The sequence below is a fragment of the Hydra viridissima genome, unplaced genomic scaffold (assembly GCF_058129835.1).
Source record: "Hydra viridissima isolate aposymbiotic clone 2 unplaced genomic scaffold, HvirCarnegie_v1 scaffold_1, whole genome shotgun sequence".
NCBI lineage: Eukaryota > Metazoa > Cnidaria > Hydrozoa > Anthoathecata > Hydridae > Hydra > Hydra viridissima.
In genome coordinates this window covers 9073506-9094052 of record NW_028324300.1, presented here as the reverse complement: position 1 = coordinate 9094052, position 20547 = coordinate 9073506, and the positions used below count along the sequence as shown (strand labels likewise).

The following is a 20547-nucleotide window of genomic DNA, read 5'->3' as shown; positions in this document are numbered from 1 at the left end:
AAAAAAAATATTTGATTAATAATAAACTTTTTTTTATAATGCTAAAGTTCCACATTTTGTTATCAAACAATCTTGTAGCAATACAAAAGAAAAAACTTTTCTATCAAGCACTTACTTTCTATCAAACCAGACGTTTCATTTACATGAGTTGATGGACCTCCAGGGCATAAAAGCTTGTATTCATCTTAAAGAATGTAAATAGAAAATATTTTTAATATCAAAGACAAAAAACTGAAAAACTGCTCATAATGTAAGACTAAAACATTTTTAAAAAAACTATATAAACTAAAGATCTAAAAAATAATACACTCTATTAAACATAAATGAAGTAATAACAACAACAACAACAATAACAACAACAATTATAATAAATGTATTATAATTACAAATTTCAATTGTATTACAATCATATATTTTAATTGTATTATATTAATTATAGATATCATATTATTGTATTATAGTAATTATAGATATCAAATTTAACATAAAATTACTTTTTTAAATAAAAAAAATTACTTTTTTATAATTATTGTTTAAAATGTTATCATTAGATTTTTATTCTAGAAAATTAAGAAATTTCTAATTTAAAAACTGACCGCTATTCATGAGTGGACAATCCTCACATGATTCATTACTATCATCTTGCCATGCTGAACCATCGGGGGCAGAACAACAACAGTATTGCTTTGCCATTCTATTTGGAGAAAGTTGGCTATCACCACATGAAGTAGTGTGTTTAGTATAACAATACCCCAAGCGCATATCTTAGGAAGATAATAACATAATAAAACCACTATCATTATTATATTCATTTTTATTAGACCAAATAATAAGAATCAACACAATAATTCTTTACTCTTTTTTAAATTTATGGGTTTTATTAAAATAATTACTTTTGACATGATTTGTATTTTTTCATTCAAAGGGAAAAAAATACATTCAACACCTAATTTAAAAACCTCCCAAAATATATACTGTTAAGAGCAAAAATATTTTTAAGTAACATTTTCATTAAAGCATGCAGTTTAATTCACAACTTTAAAACTAATTTAGTTGAAAACTGAAAAGATGTCAACCAATACACAATTTTGAAAATTGGTCAAATAAAATCAAATTTATTATTGAAATTTTGAAACAAAATTCAACAATTTAATAGTAATAAAATCTACCAAAAATGTTTAGAAGATTATACATTTACTTTCTAAAATCAGAATATGTATTTCAACATATATCATAAATCTTACTAATTAAGGACCTTCAAAAGAAAGATAACTTTCCAAAATCTTGAACTCTCTGATCATTGAAGCCTGATAAATTTTATGCTCCCAGCAAATTCCAAAAAAAAATTATTTCTTAGATTTTTAATTGGCCTGACATGCAATAAGATTGTTAATTTGGATAAATACTGATAAAAACTTTATGATTATTTTTTAACAACTGTCTTAAAGAAGAAATAAAATTCTTTAATTGTTGTGAATGTTATTAAAATCTGGCCTCTGATAATTTTTCCTCCCATGATTTGGACCTTTCCTTTGTTTCTAAGAATCTCAAAGAACTTCCACGAACTTCTAAGATCATAAAAACATTCTTACAAATTATTAAAAACTTTTCTCCAAGTCAAGACAAAAAATTTTGGTATAGAACCATCTTTGACAGATGAAACGTATTTTATTCTTTTTAGAAAACTCTAATACCTAGTTTTGTAAACCTATGATAGTCAACTGTATACTATAAGGGAAAGTTTAAGCAAAGCATAATCTTTTAAGAAATTTTCTTTAAAAAAAAATGCTTTAAAAATTTCAATTATTAATAGTGAAAATAATGTTGCAAAGATTCTAAAAACTCAACAAGATGGTATCAAACTAAAATCTATGCAACTAACATTAAATTAAACCTTAGAACTAAAAGATGAAACAAGCAGCTTCCCAAATTTTATAAAATCACACCTTATAATTATTTTTGGTGGTTTTAATTTAAAACTTTATAAAACCAACACACACCTGATAGGAGAGATAATTACTCTTGACAAAATTATTTTTTAACATTGCGTTTTGTTTATTTTATCAACAATTATATACAATATCTTTTGTAGTTCAACAAAATTTGCTAAACAGAGAAATAATTCAGAAACTTTAGGTTATAGAGAATAATGCACGTGATAAAATCTATATAATAAAAAATAAATCTATATAATAAAAACGTAATAAAAATCTTTTGGTTATAGAGAATAATGCATGTGATAAAAGCGTAATAAAAATAGTAGATCTAAGTAAAACAAAAAAAAATTCATGTAATTAAATTGCATATTTAGCCAACACATCATCATATATGTACAGAAATATGTCTGGTTTGATAGTAAACACATTCAAAGAAGAATCTTTTCTACATATTGAAGAGTCAATTAAGAAGAAGAAGCAACAAAAAAGGTGTATTTGTTTACCTAAGCAAGCAGTCTCATTTTTGTTTGGCATAAAACCTTTGGCTTCTTCACAAATGCATTTATACATCCCCAGCATGTTTTTACAAATACCATTTGAACAAACCTTTTTCAACTCGCATTCATTAATGTCTAAACAGTAAAAGAATAAATTGTTTTAATTATTTTATAGTAATTTTACACCTACTACAAAAATAATGATTCTTAATTATAAAGTAATGTTTCAACTTTCTGCAAGCAGTAAAAAATAAAATCAAAAGCCAAAATTATAAATATATTAGATAATCAATAGAACATATGAAACCTTGTAATATAAAAAAAAATTTTTGTAAACTTTTTAAAATTTTATAAAATAATAATTTTTCAAGTGTATAACAGAGACACAATTGACACTTTGTCAGAGTGTATTCATCATATACAAGTTTCAAAAACATTTAAAAGTAAAGTTGGCATAAACTTTACCATACCAATACACTTAGTTTTTGTTTCCTCAGACTGGAACCCTGAAGCACAATTACACAAGTAAGACCCAACTGTATTGACACAACTGCCATGTTCACACAAATTTTCATTTTCCAAACATTCATTTTTATCTACATATAAAAATAAAAATTATTACTCTTTTCTTTAATCAATCTGAAATTTAGTCATTTAAAAGCTTAAGTTAATCGTGCAACTTTCACATTATTTTTTACACAGATACATACATACATACATACATACATTCATACATACATACATACACACACACACACACACACACACACACACACACACACACACACACACACACACACACACACACACACACACACACACACACACACACACACATATATATATGTAACATGATTAATATAACATGTATACCTTGACATTGTTTTGCATCTTTAGTTGCTTGGAAACCATCTCTACACTCGCATTTATAAGCTCCTACTATATTAACACAGGTACCCGGAGTGCATAGAGATTGGTTTCTTTCACACTCATTAATATCTTAAAGAAAAAAGAATTTTAAAAAAATGAAGATAAAATGGAATTTAAATCATAATAACAACACTTAAAATGTCTAATGGTGACATTTCCATATTTTAACATTTTTATTTACTTATATCAATTTCCATAATTCTTGGTGCCAAATTTTTATACTTCTTTTTTAGGAAGATGTTTTCAAGTATTTAAAAAATTTCAAAAATTATTGTTTGTATGTAAATAACAGAATGAATTGCTAATTGCACTGTTTATTCAATTAACAGAACAATCAAAGAAATTAACTGCATTATTAATTTATCAAACAGATTCTTATGACAATTTTTTTCTTTAAAGTCAAAAAACCTACCAAGACACACTTCACCATCTCCTATAAAACCTTCTTTACATTGACATGAAAAGCTCCCTATAGTGTTAACACACATTGCATCTTGAGCGCAAGTAGCAAGGTTCAAAGCACATTCATTTATGTCTGTACATGTGTATCCATCACCATCGTAACTATTTTTTTAAAAATATTACACTTACTTTGTAAAATTTCTACTTAACTCTTTATGTAAATTAATTTTTAAAAAAGAAAATTGTTTATCTATAACTTACATGTTTTTATATATTTTCTATTTTATTTACATATTTTTATATGTATGCATGTATATATATTTGTATATATATGTATATATTCAAAGAAACTTATTTAGTTTTAAAATTATGTACATACCCTGTTTTACATTGACAACTGTAGGAACCAACGTTATTAACACATTGAGCATCAAAATGACAGCCACCATTCTCTTGCAATGAACATTCATCAATATCTGCAAAAATATTTCAAATTTACATTTTCTTTTATTTAAATATTAAGTAAAATCTCTTGTCCTAAATAAATATTAAGAGAATTTTTACAAGTTTTATCTAGTTATTTTGATACCATCAATTTAGCTTTGAAAAAGATGTAAGAATGTAAGTTGTCAAAAGTACATAATAGATACTTTACTCATTATCAAACTAAAGTTAACTTAGTATTTTTCTATTGAGAGAAAAAGTTGTTGGATTTTTTCTTCATGTAAATGAAAGATAAAATCAACTTTAATAACATCATTTGTAATCACAAAATGATTGTAAAACTTGAGAGCTATTTACTCAGCATTAATTCCAAATATGTTTTTATATAGATTTAAAACGAAAAATTAAAGCTATTTTGATATTTTTACTATTTTCAAAAAGAATGCTGCTCTCATGGAAAAACATTTGAGGTAAAAAAGATTTTTCTTTTTTTATATGTTATGGCAAGAAAGCTGCTTTCAAAGTTGGTTCATAAAGATTCAGTCTGGTGATTTTGAACTTAAAGTTGCTGAAGGCTCAGGATGGCTAGTTAAGGTTGATAACAGGAAACTAAATGGAATCTCATCAATGTCTGACAACACAAAAGACTACTGAGAAGAATAATAGCTCAAAATTAAGTACTGAGAACCATTTAATTGTTTAAAAATATAAATGCATGAAATGATGAGTAATTCATAGTCTAGAGCAATATAGAATGAAAAAGTGGAGAATACTTGACAAACCTAATCAAACCACTTTAAATCCAGATATTCACCAAAGAAAGATAATGCTGTCAAACACATTTTATACTTTGAACTTCTCTCAAGAAACAAAAGTTTATAGTCTCCAACTTAATGAATTAAAAGAAGTGGTCAATTGTGAAACAGTAATTTTTCACCATGATAATCCAAAACCAACTTTAAGTTTGATTACTTGCTAAAAATTATTGAATAGAACTTATTACCATAATCCAATAAGTTCAAAAGATCTGGGCACCATCAGACTACCATTTATTTCTTGTAAAATGATTTGAATTAAATAAATATTGTCTTTTCTTGATTTTTTGTTTGTCAAAAAATCAGTTGTAAAGTTATAAATAATAGAACACCTTTTAATATTTACATTAGTGCATTTCGATATTGTGGTTTTTAAAAGTAAGACTTTATCCACAAAATCTTTTAAAAGAGATTTTATCCACAAAATCTTTTAAAAGTTAGGAGCTTACAGCTTGAGTATGGCAACAAACTTTTTAAAAAAATGACCATTATGCATTTTTATTTTTGGAACTCATTAAACATCTTAATTACTTAATTTAAAAAACAACTTACCAATACAACTCATAGCATTCAATTCTAACTTGTATCCAAGTTGACAACTACACAAGAATGAACCCAAGGTATTAATACAATTTCCATTTTGACAAATGTTTTCACCTTCTGTACACTCATCAATATCAATGCAACTTTTTGTATCTAAAGATGCTCGATAACCCGTACTGCAAGTGCAAACATGACCACCAACAATATTTGTACAAGTATTTACTTCTCCGCAAGGTGTACCTCTTTCACATTCATCAATATCTGAAATATTGTAAAAAAACTTTTAATTAATCTGACATAAAAAGTAAAAAAAACGAAAAAAAGCATTCTTTTATTCAATACTTTTATTCTAAAACACTAATCAATGTTTATTTATCATCAAATAAAAAGAATTTAAAAAAGTAATAAGGTAACCTCTAGAAATATATTTAAATTAATCAATTTTATTTCAAAGTTTTTAAATCTTTACCAGCACAAGTTCTTTTGTTATCAAGTAATTCAAACCCAGGTTGGCAACCACACTGGAAACTACCAGGAGTATTTGAACATAAGAACTCGCAGCCACCATTGTTTTTACTGCATTCATCCACGTCTTTCAGTTAAAAAAAAAAATGAACCTTCATGTAGATAAAGTCATCATCAAGGAAATGTCTATTGTTAAATATGACTTTTCACTGTAATCAAATAACCTATGATTTAAAAACTACAAAGAGATCAAACCATGACATTGCAGCATGTCAGCACTTGAATTAAACCCTGTTAAACAACTGCACTGATAACCACCAATAAAATTTTGGCAAACGCCATTTTGGCAAATACCAACTTCTTCGCATTCATTAATATCTAATAAATAAAATAGTAAGCCCTCATTTTTTCTTGTTTATTTTAAAATTTCAATTAATTTCAAATATTCTCTCTTTATCTTTTTTTTTCTAAACAAATTTCATTTTAATTTTTGAATTAAAATTTGAAAAATGTTTTGTAAAAGATTACCTTCACAAGCACTAGATGCACCAGTTGTTTTCAAGCCAGAGGGACAATCACATTGAAAAGATCCTGGTGTGTTAATACATTTTCCACTTTGACAAGGGGATGGATTTCCTTCTAGGCACTCATTGATATCTTAAAATTTAAATTTGATAAAAAAGTAAAATTTTTCCAATGGGTCTTTTTTTTTAATATTCCTATTAAGAAAGTCCTCTTAGAATACCAGCAAATATTTCATTAAAAAAACAACTTATTTTTTGAAGATTTTAGTTTAAAAAACACACCTATGCACTTTTCTAACATGAAGTCATTCCGAAAGCCTTCATGACAACTGCATCGAAATGAACCAATTGTATTAACACATTCTCCAGGTCCACAAATTCCTTTTGAGATTACACATTCATTTACATCAACACAGATGGACCCAGTAGCATCAACATCAAAACCTGAGTTACATACACAGCGATATGACCCTTGGGTATTAATGCATTGACCATTTTGACAGATATCAGCCATGTTGCATTCATTCAAGTCTTCTCCATTTTCATCAAAACCCTCACCTTTTGGACAGAGTTCTTTATGCTCCCCTAAAAAATTTAAATTGATGGACTTTTATGATGCTGTTATTTTTTTGTTTTTATTTTTTGAATAAAAACGATTAGAAAAATTTAAAAAAGTAACTTAGAAAGTATGTTTTTATACATGTATTCTTCAATGGACAAATTTCACAAGGACTTCCCCAAGCACGTGAAAAAGCAGAGCAACAACAGTTGGATTTCTTAAATACTGCATCTGCTAATGCCATGCTACACTGACCCTCTGCTATGCTACGATAACAAACACCAGTTCTCATATCTAAATATTTAATCAAAAAAGGTATTGATAAGATTTCTGTAATAAAGTTGTTTTTATGGATAGATGTATCATCATAAAAATATTTTATAATGGCATATGGCATATATACATAAAAATATAATACACAAAAGAATTTATTTTTGTGTATATCCAATCATGAAGTGCATATATATATATATATATATATATATATATATATATATATATATATATATATATATATATATATATATGCACTTCATGATTGGATATACACAAAAATAAAACTTTACAATTTGTCAAAGTTTAGATACTGATTGCAAACATTTATATGTTTAAACTTGTTATAATACTCATTATAGTTATAAGTATATTGATTTTACATAATAAACAGTAGATACCTTTACATAGATTTCCTTCAAGTTTGTAACCTGTCGGACATATGCAACGATAACTGCCTTCATAATTAACACAGCGTCCATTATAACAAGCACTTGAAAATTTACACTCATCAATATCTAAATGTTAAGTTTTTTCCACATTTTTTATTTTTCTGATATACAAGTAAATTCAAATGTAAATTACATATTTTTAAGAACTTAACCAATGCATTGAGCACCAACACGTTTGTAACCTTTCTTGCAACCATAGCTTGAGTCTAATAGATGAAATCAGTTATATAATTTAGAACTTTAGTATTTTGTGTTAATGCACAAGAATATTACAAATAAACAAAAACCATCAATACCTGAGTCACATTTTTCACAATCATTACCCCATGCAGAACCTAGTCCATTGCAACACTCAGACTTTGAAAGAAATGACCCAATTATTTTTTCACATTTACTTTCCACATCATTATAAACATAGCAATTTCCTTCACGATTATCTTAACATCAAATAAAACAATCCATTAATAAATCTGAATCTCTAATTATTTTTTGTTTAATTTTGTTATGGTTAAGAACATATCAGTAGAGGTAATTCATTTTTATCTTATTGAGTTATTATTTTGGTATGTCTAGAAAATGATTTTTAATGGATACTTTAGTTTCAGAATTGAAAAGAGAACTATTTTGATGGTAAAAAAGAAAAGTTTAATAAAATTTAATCACAATTAAGTAAAATTAAATCATTAAAACAAAACTTGATCATTTGAAATCTTAGAAATAATTAATATGTAAACCTAAAAGCTTTTAACAACTACAACCTGAAAAAAACCAGCAATCTATTAATTTATTAATCTATTCTACCATAAAGAATTCTTAGAAACATTCAGAACTTTTTAAAATATTTTTTAAAAACTGTTAATGTGAAAACATACCTTTACACAATCTTCTTTTCTCGTCATAGTAACTACCTGGAGGGCATTCACAACGAAAGGATCCTCCTAGATTGATACATTTACCACCAAGACATGGGTTTGCCAAACATTCATCTTCATCTTCACATACTTTGGTTTCTTTCATAAATTGATAGCCTGTAGGGCATACACACTTAAAGCTACCCAATGTGTTTGTACATTTTCCACCTTTACATATATTTGATTCTAAGCATTCATCAATATCTATAGAAAAAAACAATAACCAAAGTTAAATCAATGCTTTAAATATTAACTATAACATTTATGTAAGGTGAATACTTAATGCATTACTTTTAGTTTTATAACTCAACTAAAAACCATTGTATAATGTAATGAAATAGAAAAATAAAAATAAAGTAAAACCTTCACAAACTTTATTTGAGTCAATACTGTTGGTGAATCCATTTTGACAAATGCATTTGTAATCTCTCATCAAATTACTGCAGTTTCCATGGTCACAAATTCCGATAGAAAGCCCAGCATTATTTTTACATTCATCTATATCTTTCCCATCATCATCCAATCCCGATCCATGTAAACAGAGTTTTTCATAATAAGCAGACCCTGAGAAAAAATCCAATTACTATAGTATAAAACCAAACATAATAAGTATAAAGTATAAATAGTTTGTTGAAAATTAAAGAAATAAAGATAAAGATCTAGACAATATCTTATCATCAGCTTTATCTTAAAATAAACAAATTGTTTTTGTAATTTTGATATAAATTAAAAAAAGAAAAGGAACCAACTGATAAATATTTTAGTATACTTTTTGGTTTTTTCAAGCAAAAGAAGCAAAAAGATCAATAAGTAACATTAGATACAAACTCTCTAAAGTTCTGCAAAGCACACTCTTTATTTTAAGTCTACAAAGTATACTCTTATGTTAAACTTCCTACACTGAACTAATCACTAAGAACAAAAAATTTTATCAAAAATTTATTTGTAAAATAAAATTGCTTTTAGTTCATGCTACCAAGTATTTTAAAAGAAGTTTGTTATCACCTTTTTTAGGACATGATTCACAATTAGCTCCCCAAGCTCGAATTCCTGTATTTTCCATACCACAGCAACATTTCACTTTTGTGAGTTCATTTAAAAGTGGTTTTGAACATTGAAGTCCATTATAGCTTGCAAAACACTTGTCAATGCGAGTCTCTGCCATTATAGAAAACAAAAATTAATTTTTAAGCAGAGAGCCATACCCTACCAATTAGGAACTATACACTGCAAATTCTTAAAATTAATTAAAAATAAGTTAAAAAAAAAAGTGATATGAAAAGTAAGTACTGTACCAATACAAGATGTTCCTGATTCTGAAACTCTGAAACCAAAATTACAACTACAGCGATAACTTCCTGGCCCATTAACACACTGACCACCAGAACAAACATCTGGCAAATAGCTGCACTCATCACGATCTAATAGTAACAATAAATTTCAATAGTATCAATAGTAACAAAGATTAACTTTTAACCAGTTGTGGATATCAGAGCTATATTTATTTATATTATGAAATTTAAAAAATACAAATTAAAACAGTGAATATATTTTTGTGAATTAATGCTTACTATTGAAAATTGCATTTAAAAAAAAAAATTAATTTACAGAATTATTTTAAACTTAAGATTTAAACTTTTTATAATACTTTATAATGATTGCTCAATCAAAACCATAATAGCTTCAAAATATATATGATGTAAGTATAATGGCAAAAGTATATTAATATCAAGCAAACATTTGTACTATAAAGTTTAAAAAAGCATAATACAATATAAAAATATAATACTACATAAAGTTATGCTTAAGGAAGATATTTTTGTAACAAGCATGTGAAAGTTTTTTATTTACATTTATTTTACTTATACAGGACTTTAATAATGCTAAAAAGAATAATGTTTTTGAACAAGACAAAATAATAAAGCAACTTTCTATAAAGTTTTAAATTCAGCTTTTAATAGCATATTGCTCTTATTACAGCCAGTCAAGAATTTATGTCATATGTCTTCATTGTAGCAAACACCAAAATAAACTATCAAAATTTTGTGTATATTTAAGAATAATAAAGGGTAGTGTGAACATTTTTATATTAAGCCATATGATTGAAATGATTGAAATACTCAATTAGCTATTAACAAAAGTAAGGAAGTACTTAATAAGTAAATTTTAACAAACTGTTCAATTAAACAAAGGTTACCATTTTCAAATATTAAATTTTTTTTATCATATACTTTACCAGTTGCAGCACTCAGTGCTTTGTAAACTTTAAACCAAGTCTGTATCACACAGTTTGTAAAATTCATCAACAAACTAATTTTAAAGTAACATGCATTATTTCAATTTCATGATGGCTCAACATGTAAGGCTTGTATAAAATCTTGAAATAAAACCCTACTTTTCTATAAAGTACCATGATCACTTGAACACAATAAAAACTATTAATTGTATCATATCAAGTCATGAACAAGAATAACTAAAGAAAATGTTTATAAGAGAAAAAATTATTGCAACTTTAATGTAGAAGCAATTAATTTCAGTTGCATGTAGGATGTTCAAGCTCCTTAAGAAAAAAAAACAACAAACAATTTGGTTCAACACACATTTTATTGCCCATTAAACAGAGTTATCAGTCCTTAGTTTCCTAAAATTTGAGAATAAAAAAAATAAAATATTTTATTAATTCAGAGAATGGTTACTTGTATGCTTTCAATTTTTGAATTTAATGGTTTTATAAAGAAATACTTAAAGTTTTATAAAGAAATACTTAAAGTTTTATAAAGAAATATTTAAAGTTTTATAAAGAAAGTTACAACAAAATTATTGTTTGAAAGTAAAATTTTATTGAGTAACTTTTTTTTTTAATGCTAAAAAAAAATGATTATGATATACGGCTTTAGAGAAATGTGTAACACAAAATAAGTATGTTAAGTTTTTAACATTTAAGAAATAAAGTATTAATTTTAAGCATTAGGATTCTAATATCCAGGAAATTTCTTCTAACATAAATTCATACCTTCTAACTTCTTTAGTTAACATTAGCATTTTAATAAACTTGTTTTTTTTTTTGTTTTTTTTTTTGTTAAAAGAAGAGAAATTAAAACAATTTAAAAAAAATATCTTAACAAGAACAGATTTCTTCAACTCACAGCAAATGTACTTAGATATCTTAACAAAAACAGATTTTTTCAACTCACATCAAATGCACTTAGATATACATAAATTTTAAACTGTATGACTTCTGCATACTAGTTTATGAGACATACTTCAATATACTAAACAAAACACATACTTTTCAGCAACCATAAACATTGTTGTTAGAGTCTAATATATGGTAAAGTATCAAATGAATTGCAACTAAATTCTAAATATGGTAAAGTATCAAATTTTTTTTCTTTTGGTTAAATATTGTTAAATATTTTTTTGTTTTCTTTAATAGTTGAAAAAAACTATTAATAAACTCGTTTAAAAACTATTAATAAACTCGTTTCTGTTGGGACTTGCTATGTAAAAAATTCAGATATTTAAATGGTGACATAAAAATCTGATTTTAATTGATAAACTGTTATTTAGTTAATAGATTTTTTGAAGTGATACCTTTGCATGATTTTCCATCAGCAGATAATTCATAGCCAGCAGGACAAATACATTTAAAAGAACCGCCTATATTTATACAGTGACCACCAGAACATAAGTTTTCAATAATTCGACACTCATCAATATCTATAAAAATTTACTCTATAACTGTATTATGGCTAAATAATATTTGCAAAAAGCAAAACAGCTGGAGCAAACAGTTGTAGCCAAAAAGCAGTAATAAAAAAAAATATATTTTCAGTATAAGTACATTATTTGGGAAAAAAAAAAAAAAGGTATGATAAGTATAAATTTCTGAGAAACAAAATTATATTTTTTACCTACACAAGTAGTATCACTTTGAGCATAGTAGCCCTCCTTACATTGGCAAATATAGCTTCCATTGGTGTTTATACATTTACTTTCACCTGGGCAAACACCAGGTGTTAAGCATTCATTTCTATCAACACATATATTGACTGTTGATCCTGATTCATATCCTTCATTGCAACGACACTGGAAAGTACCAAGAAAGTTTTTGCAGACTCCGTTAATACAAGTACTAGAATTCTCACACTCATTCACATCCATACAAGCAAAACCATCAGGACTTTGAACATGACCTTCAGGACATTTGCATTTAAAGCTTCCTGGAGTATTTTCACAAGTTCCACCATGACACAACCCATCATACTTCTTGCACTCATTTAAGTCAGCACAGTAATTATTTTTATTTTTTTCATAACCATACTTGCAAAAACATTTATACTTGCCATTCATTGTTTCACATTTCCCATTGTCACAATTAGATAAAAATATATCTTCACATTGTGTATCACCATCTTCACCATTGCCAACAAGATAAGTTTCATTATTAACTTCAAAACCATTATTAATATTTGTTGTGGAGCTGCTATTATTGCTGCTATCAAATCCAATGTTAATGTCTACACTGTTAGTATTCCCATTATTTTTATCTCCAGGTAGCTTGTCTTCATCCTTATCTTCAAATATGTTGTCATCAGAGCAACCAAGTTCCTTATAAGCATCTAAAAATTAAAAAAAACAATACAAAACACCCTTGTCAATAAAGAGCTTTTCAACTAAATTGAAAATTGATAAATCTCATTTTAAAAGAATTACCATCTCCCTTTGCAGGACACTGCTTGCAAAATTCAAAAGCCCTCCCTGGATTTCCACAGCAGCATTGTCTTTGTGAAACTTCTCTCTTTGAAGCCACAGTACATTTTCCATTATCAAAGTTTTGATAACAAACTGCATACTTTTCAACTGCTATATAATTTAAAAACCATTCTTTATCAAGCAAAAATGAAAAATAAATAATTTTAACTAAGCAAGAGCTATAAGAGAATGGAATCTTACCAACACATTTTTTCCCATTGTCGGATGATCTATATCCATCATTGCATTTACATTGGAAACTCAAACCCACTTTTTCACATTTTCCAAACTTACACAAGTCTTTCTTTACCTTACAAATGTTTTCTGTAAAAAAATTTCAATAGATGCCTAAGAACAATAAAATTAATTAACTAATAGAGTTAAAATGACAGCTAATGTGAGATTAAACAAAAAAAAAATATTCTCTGAATACACAATCTTAAAATTTTTTTTTACCATTTTCAGTAATTTCAGTTTGCTCATCTCCTTGACCAATAATTCCTCCATCATCTTCACAAACCAGTGAACGGTACTCAGCTTAATAGTAAGAAGGAAAAAAAGAAATAAAGCAAAGTCAATATCAATAAATTCACATCTTTTGGTCTCATTTTAATAAATATTCTTGGAATAAAAGAAAAATACAAGAAACCTCAAAAATTTAATAATCTAAACCTGTTCCTTTCTCAGGGCATTGATTACAAAATCCAAATGCTTGCTTGCGATTAGAGCAACAACATTCTCTTTTTGAACTTTGATTAGGTGATGGAGTCACACACTTTCCATCATTAAACTCCATATAACAAGTATCAAATGCATCAATAACTGAAATAAAAATTCATTGACATGAGAGAAGTTTAAAAAAATGCTAAAATTTTAGTCTATCAGCAAAATCTTTAAAGCAACCACTGCTTAGTGATCAACCAGCTAGACCTTTCCTTTCAAGGTCAAGTATGAACTATGGTCAGGCACTACAACTGACCAGAAAATGTAAAGTATACCTTGGCATCTTTTCCCATTGTTAACTGCAATATAGCCAATATTGCAAATGCATTTAAAACTATTTTGATGTTTCTCACAGCGCCCAAATTCACATAATCTTTTATTAGACTCACATATATCTATCTCTATGTAAAATGAAAAAAATTTACTTTTTTTGTAAATTAACTAAATCCTAATCACATATAAATAAATCACTGACAAACCTTCACCATCAGCAATTTCATCTCTCCCATCACCTATTGATCCAATGATGCCTTCATCATCTGCACATCCAAGTGCACGATAAGCTTCTACAAAATTAAAAAAATCCTTATTTTCTTTAGTTTTTTTTTATAAAAAAAAAAACAAAAACAAAATAAAAGCAGTTGTTATTTGAATAAAATTTTTACCATAGAACTATTCAGATTGGCCAAATAGATGAGGAAAAAAAAAGAGAATAATTATTTTATCTAAAGAAATTTTGCTATTATCTAAAAATATACAATACCTTGCCCTTTTGAAGGACATACATTGCATAATCCAAATGCTCTTTGAGGATTTCCACAACAACATTCTTTTTTAGATGTTTGATTAAATAGTAATAATGAGCATTGGCCATTGTTGAATTTTGAAAAACATTGGTTAGAAACTGCTGTTTCATCAGCTATATAATAATATATATAGTAAATGTATATATAATAGATATTTATAACAACTATAAATAAACATATATAATGTCTTTATAATATATATATATATATATATATATATATATATATATATATATATATATATATATATATATATATATATATATATATATATATATATATATACAATATGTATTTATTGTTATGTTATGTTAATAAATTTAGAAGAATTTATATGGTATTTATATGTTAATAAATTTTTAGAATAAATCTTTATAATAAAGTAAGTAGTAAACATATCACTGTTGACAAAAACAAAAATCTAACACTGCAATTACACTTGAATAGTTTTATTACGTCCAATATATATCTTATGATAAAACTTAGCTCTGAAGGCATATTGGGTTCAATTTCCATAGGTTGGCATAATGAAGTTTTACCATACCAGAATTAAAGGATTTTATCTTTTTAATAAAATAAAAGACAATATATCTTTCATATATACCATACCAGAATTAAAGGATTTTATCTTTTTAATAAAATCCTTTAATTCTGGTATGGTATATATGAAAGATATATTGTCAAAAGCCAAAAATAATTTTTTTTTTTTTTCTTGAATACTCAATTATAGAAATAATTATAGAAATATTGGATTAATTTTTACAATAAAAAAAAGTAAATCTGAAACACTTTTACAATTTTAAAATTATCCAAATAAAAATAAAGAATTCCTACAGACACAACGTTTTCCATCCAAGACAGCTTTGTAACCAGGATTACATATGCATTTAAAACTTCCATCAATATTGACACATTTTCCAAATTCACACAAACCACTGCTTAAACTACATTCATCAATATCTAAGCACAACAATTAAACTTAAAACATTTGAACTAAAAATATGGAATATTCATGCATAAATACATGTGACTTTTTTTTAACTTCTTTAATCAATATACTCTGGTAAAATAATACTTTAATGCAGTTTAATATCATTTTATTATTGAAATACATACCAGAACATTCAAAATTCTGAGAGTTATATTTTCTTCCAGTTCCACATTCACAATGATAACTACCATCTGTATTTATGCATGTTCCCATAGCGCAAATGTTAGGAATACCTCGACATTCGTTAATATCAGCGCATTTTCCAGTGCGTGGATCTTTAAAAAATCCTTTACTACAATCTCTTTTTTCAGGACACTTTGAACATGGGACTCCCCATGCAGCTCCCACAGTTGCACAACATGATTCTTGTGTGCATTTTACTGCAACCAATTGTCCCTTGCACATATTATCTTCAACACGTGTAAAACATGGACCTACACGATAGTCTTCCTCACATCTAAAACCTGCATAACCATATGGACATGCACAGCGACTAGGACCAATACATCGACCATTATTTAAACATGGTTGCTCACAAATTGCTAAAAAGTTGTATACATAAAATTTAGTATTTGTATATGTATTACTACCTCTACATCTTTATGTGGTTCCTTATATAGGTCTGTGTATGCAAGAAACAGAAAACCATTAACATAATAACATAAAGTAAAGCTTACGCTGCTCGCAATTGAGTCCTACATATCCAGGCTTACAAACGCATTGTTCATTTTCGCACTTTCCTCCATTCATACATCTGCCTTGACATTCACTCTGGTCGTTTCCTATTTAAAACATGTACTACCAAATGTTTTTAAACTATTACTAATACAACTTTAATACATACAGAAAATATATTTACATACACACAAGTCAATGAATCTTTTTTCCCATCAGTAAGAGAATAGTACTAGCTTAAAGCGTCGAAAATATGCAAGCTTAAAGCGTCATTTTAAAAGTTAAAGCACGTGTCTTTGTTTGGTCTTTCGAGAAAACAACACGAAATTTTTGTTTTTAAGACTATCGAGATAAAAAAAAGAAAGATTAAAAATTGTTTTTTAAAAATCCACTGATTAAATTAACTGTGATTATTTTTTATAGTCTGTGCTTGCTAGTAATTAATTTTTTTGTATAAAAAATTTTTTTCTTTAGATTGAGAATCTCGCAATAGTTTGCTATGAAGATTAACTTTTAGCTGCTAAAAACAAAAATAACATTTAAAAGCGTGTTTTTCTTTAATTTCCAATATATTAAAAATCATCTAATGAAGTGAGGTAAGTAAAATCATTTCATGAAACGAGCTTTGAAAAATCATTTGATGAAGTGAGGTTTTCAAAATGTACGATGCAGTCTACGCTATAGATTACATAATTCACAAAGGTCTTATTTAAAAAAAGGTTTTTGCAGAACACATCAGGATTACCAAAGTAAAAGCACCTGAATCTTTCGTAATTGAGAACGGGGTGGGGAAAAGTTAATTTTATTTATTATACAACATAATATTATTTACATATTAGCAATAATTGGAAAAAACTTTCTGTTGGCATAAAAACTAATATGTATTCTATTATGCCAACAGAAAGTTATACATGCAAGTTATATGTATATATATATGTATACACACACATATCTACATATACAACATACATACTTGTATTTAATAGAGTTTTGGTTCTGATAACAATAAGAATATTGGAAAAGAAAGCTTTACGGGTGATTAAATGACACTATATCACACCAATGATAAATTTCGAGGCATTAAACAACAAGCCATAAGGTTGATGTGAATATTGGTAAGAAAATTGAAAGACCTCCTGAAATCTGGTATTACTAAGATCATCCTTGCCTATTATTACCCTAGCCTAGCATAGTATTTGACTTGAGTTATCTTCGCGATACCAGCCACAAATACTCTAAGAAAAAAGGATCTGGTGGGTCTTTGTTGAAAAGAAAAACGATCAAGATCAAGAAACTCATAAAAATCACATTTCAACCTGACAGATGCAGAATATGAACTAAACGGAAACGGACCCTAATTCATTTAAACCAGAATCAAACGTAAAGTTTCTAAAAACAATGACAAGAACTCAAAGAAAACTGAACTTACACTAACAAAATATTCTAAAAGCACGCGGATGCGCACTAAAAAGTACAAACTAAACAGAAGAACGCGCATGTCACTCGCATATTTATCCCCTTAAATTCTCCAAACTTGGGTTATAAACTCAACAGCTTTTAAGCCTATAAATAATTAGAGGAATAAATAAGTAGGTTGTGTTTTTGTTTCGTAAACCAAAAAACTAAAATCTTTTTTCTTTTTCCTCCTGCACTCTTTAAAGAAGTGTCCATTATAATTAACTATAGTTATTCCTTTTTGCCTTTTTTTAGTAACTATTTATACAATAAATTTGCACTTACCTACATTATTGCAAACACTTCCAAAACCACCTGTTAAACACTGACATAAATTCGGGCTTCGACAAATACCAAACCCACATGGATTTCTGCAAGTTGGCACTGTACATAATCGCGTTGAAGGATTCAATGACCAACCTGGACAGCATTCATAACCTCCTTGACATTTGTTTGGGCTGAATAATATATTGTTTCAAAATTGAAAAATCCATTGGACATTGATCAAAGTAAATAAAAAAAAAAAAATATTGATTGGTTTGTTTGCCACTTAAATGTGGCAACAAAAATTGTAGCGACATATTTACCCTAAATTGAAAGCCGGGCTGGAGAAGAAACGTTGTGAGACATCTTGTCTGGGAACAAACTCCATCCCAAATTCATTCCAACTTTTTTCGAAATTTGACTCAAACTGATTTAAGATTACATTTTTGCATAGAAACAATGTTGCTACGCAAGTTATATAAACTTGCAACATCACAATTTTTTGTGATTTTGAAAAGAATTAGAGCGGGCGAGAAAGAGAATAAGAATAGGCGAGGAGGAGCGGTGCTTTTTTCAATAAGAATAGGCGAGGTGGAGCGGTGCGTTTTGCAATAAGTAGCTAAGTTTACTTTTGAACTACAGATTTCCAGTTATCTGAAACGTGACGAAAATAACTAAATAATGACAGTCAAAAAAAACAATAGACTGCGAATGTATGAACGGAATTTTCTTTCTCTTCTTATTTTAATAAATTCCATCGTTGTTTATGAAGTAATAAGTTATTATCATTTTTTATTTTTATTGTTAATATTAGAGAGATACCAATTGCTTGAACTTTAAACTACGCAAATTATTTTTAGACAAATACTTTTAAAATAAAATTTGGAAAATGCCTTGAATATAACAGAAATATTTTTGATAACTCTATTAAGAAAGAAATAAACCAAGATATAAATCAACCACTTTAAAACCACAACATTTGTTTGAATTTAAAACAGAAATTCAGCTGAACTTCAAATAATTTCTTGAGTACTTCTCATCTAATATTAAGTTAAAACAAATTCACGAACTTTATTTAATCCGAAAGGTTTTGATAAAAAATTTTTCTTATTCTTTATAACGGATGAAAGTTAGAAACTCATTTAAAATTATTTATGTTAAAATGTCATGAAAAATGACTTTTTTAGTTGTTGTTTTTTTTCATCATAAATATTTTGTTTAGAAAAACGGAATATAGATCTCAATTTCGTGATCATTTAAAGCTTCAATCTTATATCCTCAAAACTTCGTGATCTTCGTGATCTCGATAAATTTTCTAATGTTAAAACTTTTCATTTCAAAGTATTTGACTTATATATGAATATATATAGAGGTGATTTCTGAAAATATGAATTCGTTACTAGTCTACCGAACTTATCTCATTTGAGTTCCTACCAAAAGCTTTGCAGATATGTTCTTTTTTGATTTTGAAATACATACATACATACATACATACATACATACACATTCAGGCGCGGATCCAAGAATTTGTAACTGTGTGGCCAAATTTTATTTTCACGGTTGAAGATACGATAAAAAATCGATATTTTAATATTTTTTCACGGCATTTATTGATTGAATAAAACGTCGGTAACGTATAATAAGAACCGTTGTGGCTATGGCAGGAATCTCTATAGCCAAAATCCGTAAATTACGGCAAACAAATTTAAATTTTTAGGAATATTCCTTAAGAGAAAAAACCCAAAACTAACATGGCTGCCGTTAAATTTAAACTATGTGGCCATTGCCACAATGGCCACCCCTTAGATCCGCGCCTGCACATACATACATACATACATACATACATACATACATACATACATACATACATACATACATACATACATACATACATACATACATACATACATACATACATACATACATACATACATACATACATACATACATACATACATACATACATACATACATACATACATACATACATACATACATACATACATACATACATACATACATACATACATACATACATACATACATACATACATACATACATACATACATACATACATACATACATACAGTCAAAAAAGCTTCTAATCTTATGAAAACATTATAGC

The 20547-nt window shown here is 27.2% G+C and overlaps 1 protein-coding gene across 3 annotated transcripts in view; it reads right to left on the bottom strand.

The window, feature by feature from the left end:
• The window catches only part of LOC145187537 (fibrillin-2-like), a 31962-nt gene that overhangs the window by 10660 nt on the left and 755 nt on the right, over positions 1-20547 (bottom strand). The window contains exons 2-35 of one of the 3 annotated variants that reach the window (XM_090076922.1): positions 18745-19075; positions 18443-18615; positions 16705-16809; positions 16153-16569; positions 15871-15996; positions 14994-15149; positions 14710-14796; positions 14506-14631; positions 14180-14329; positions 13964-14044; positions 13709-13831; positions 13469-13618; positions 12667-13374; positions 12347-12472; positions 10048-10173; positions 9758-9910; positions 9116-9316; positions 8714-8956; positions 8138-8278; positions 7994-8047; positions 7791-7907; positions 7258-7410; positions 6840-7142; positions 6562-6690; positions 6289-6411; positions 6038-6160; positions 5578-5829; positions 4146-4242; positions 3777-3928; positions 3308-3433; positions 2905-3030; positions 2441-2569; positions 597-764; positions 116-184 (exon numbers count right to left, since the gene is read on the bottom strand). In XM_090076922.1, the coding sequence (XP_089933048.1) occupies positions 116-184; positions 597-764; positions 2441-2569; positions 2905-3030; positions 3308-3433; positions 3777-3928; positions 4146-4242; positions 5578-5829; positions 6038-6160; positions 6289-6411; positions 6562-6690; positions 6840-7142; positions 7258-7410; positions 7791-7907; positions 7994-8047; positions 8138-8278; positions 8714-8956; positions 9116-9316; positions 9758-9910; positions 10048-10173; positions 12347-12472; positions 12667-13374; positions 13469-13618; positions 13709-13831; positions 13964-14044; positions 14180-14329; positions 14506-14631; positions 14710-14796; positions 14994-15149; positions 15871-15996; positions 16153-16569; positions 16705-16809; positions 18443-18615; positions 18745-18914 (5683 nt within the window). In that variant the 5' untranslated portion in view covers positions 18915-19075. Of the gene's footprint in view, positions 1-115; positions 185-596; positions 765-2440; positions 2570-2904; positions 3031-3307; positions 3434-3776; positions 3929-4145; positions 4243-5577; positions 5830-6037; positions 6161-6288; positions 6412-6561; positions 6691-6839; positions 7143-7257; positions 7411-7790; positions 7908-7993; positions 8048-8137; positions 8279-8713; positions 8957-9115; positions 9317-9757; positions 9911-10047; positions 10174-12346; positions 12473-12666; positions 13375-13468; positions 13619-13708; positions 13832-13963; positions 14045-14179; positions 14330-14505; positions 14632-14709; positions 14797-14993; positions 15150-15870; positions 15997-16152; positions 16570-16704; positions 16810-16890; positions 17001-18442; positions 18616-18744; positions 19076-20547 lie in introns of those variants that run through there. The other 2 variants (XM_090076923.1, XM_090076924.1) reach the window with 2 other exon arrangements.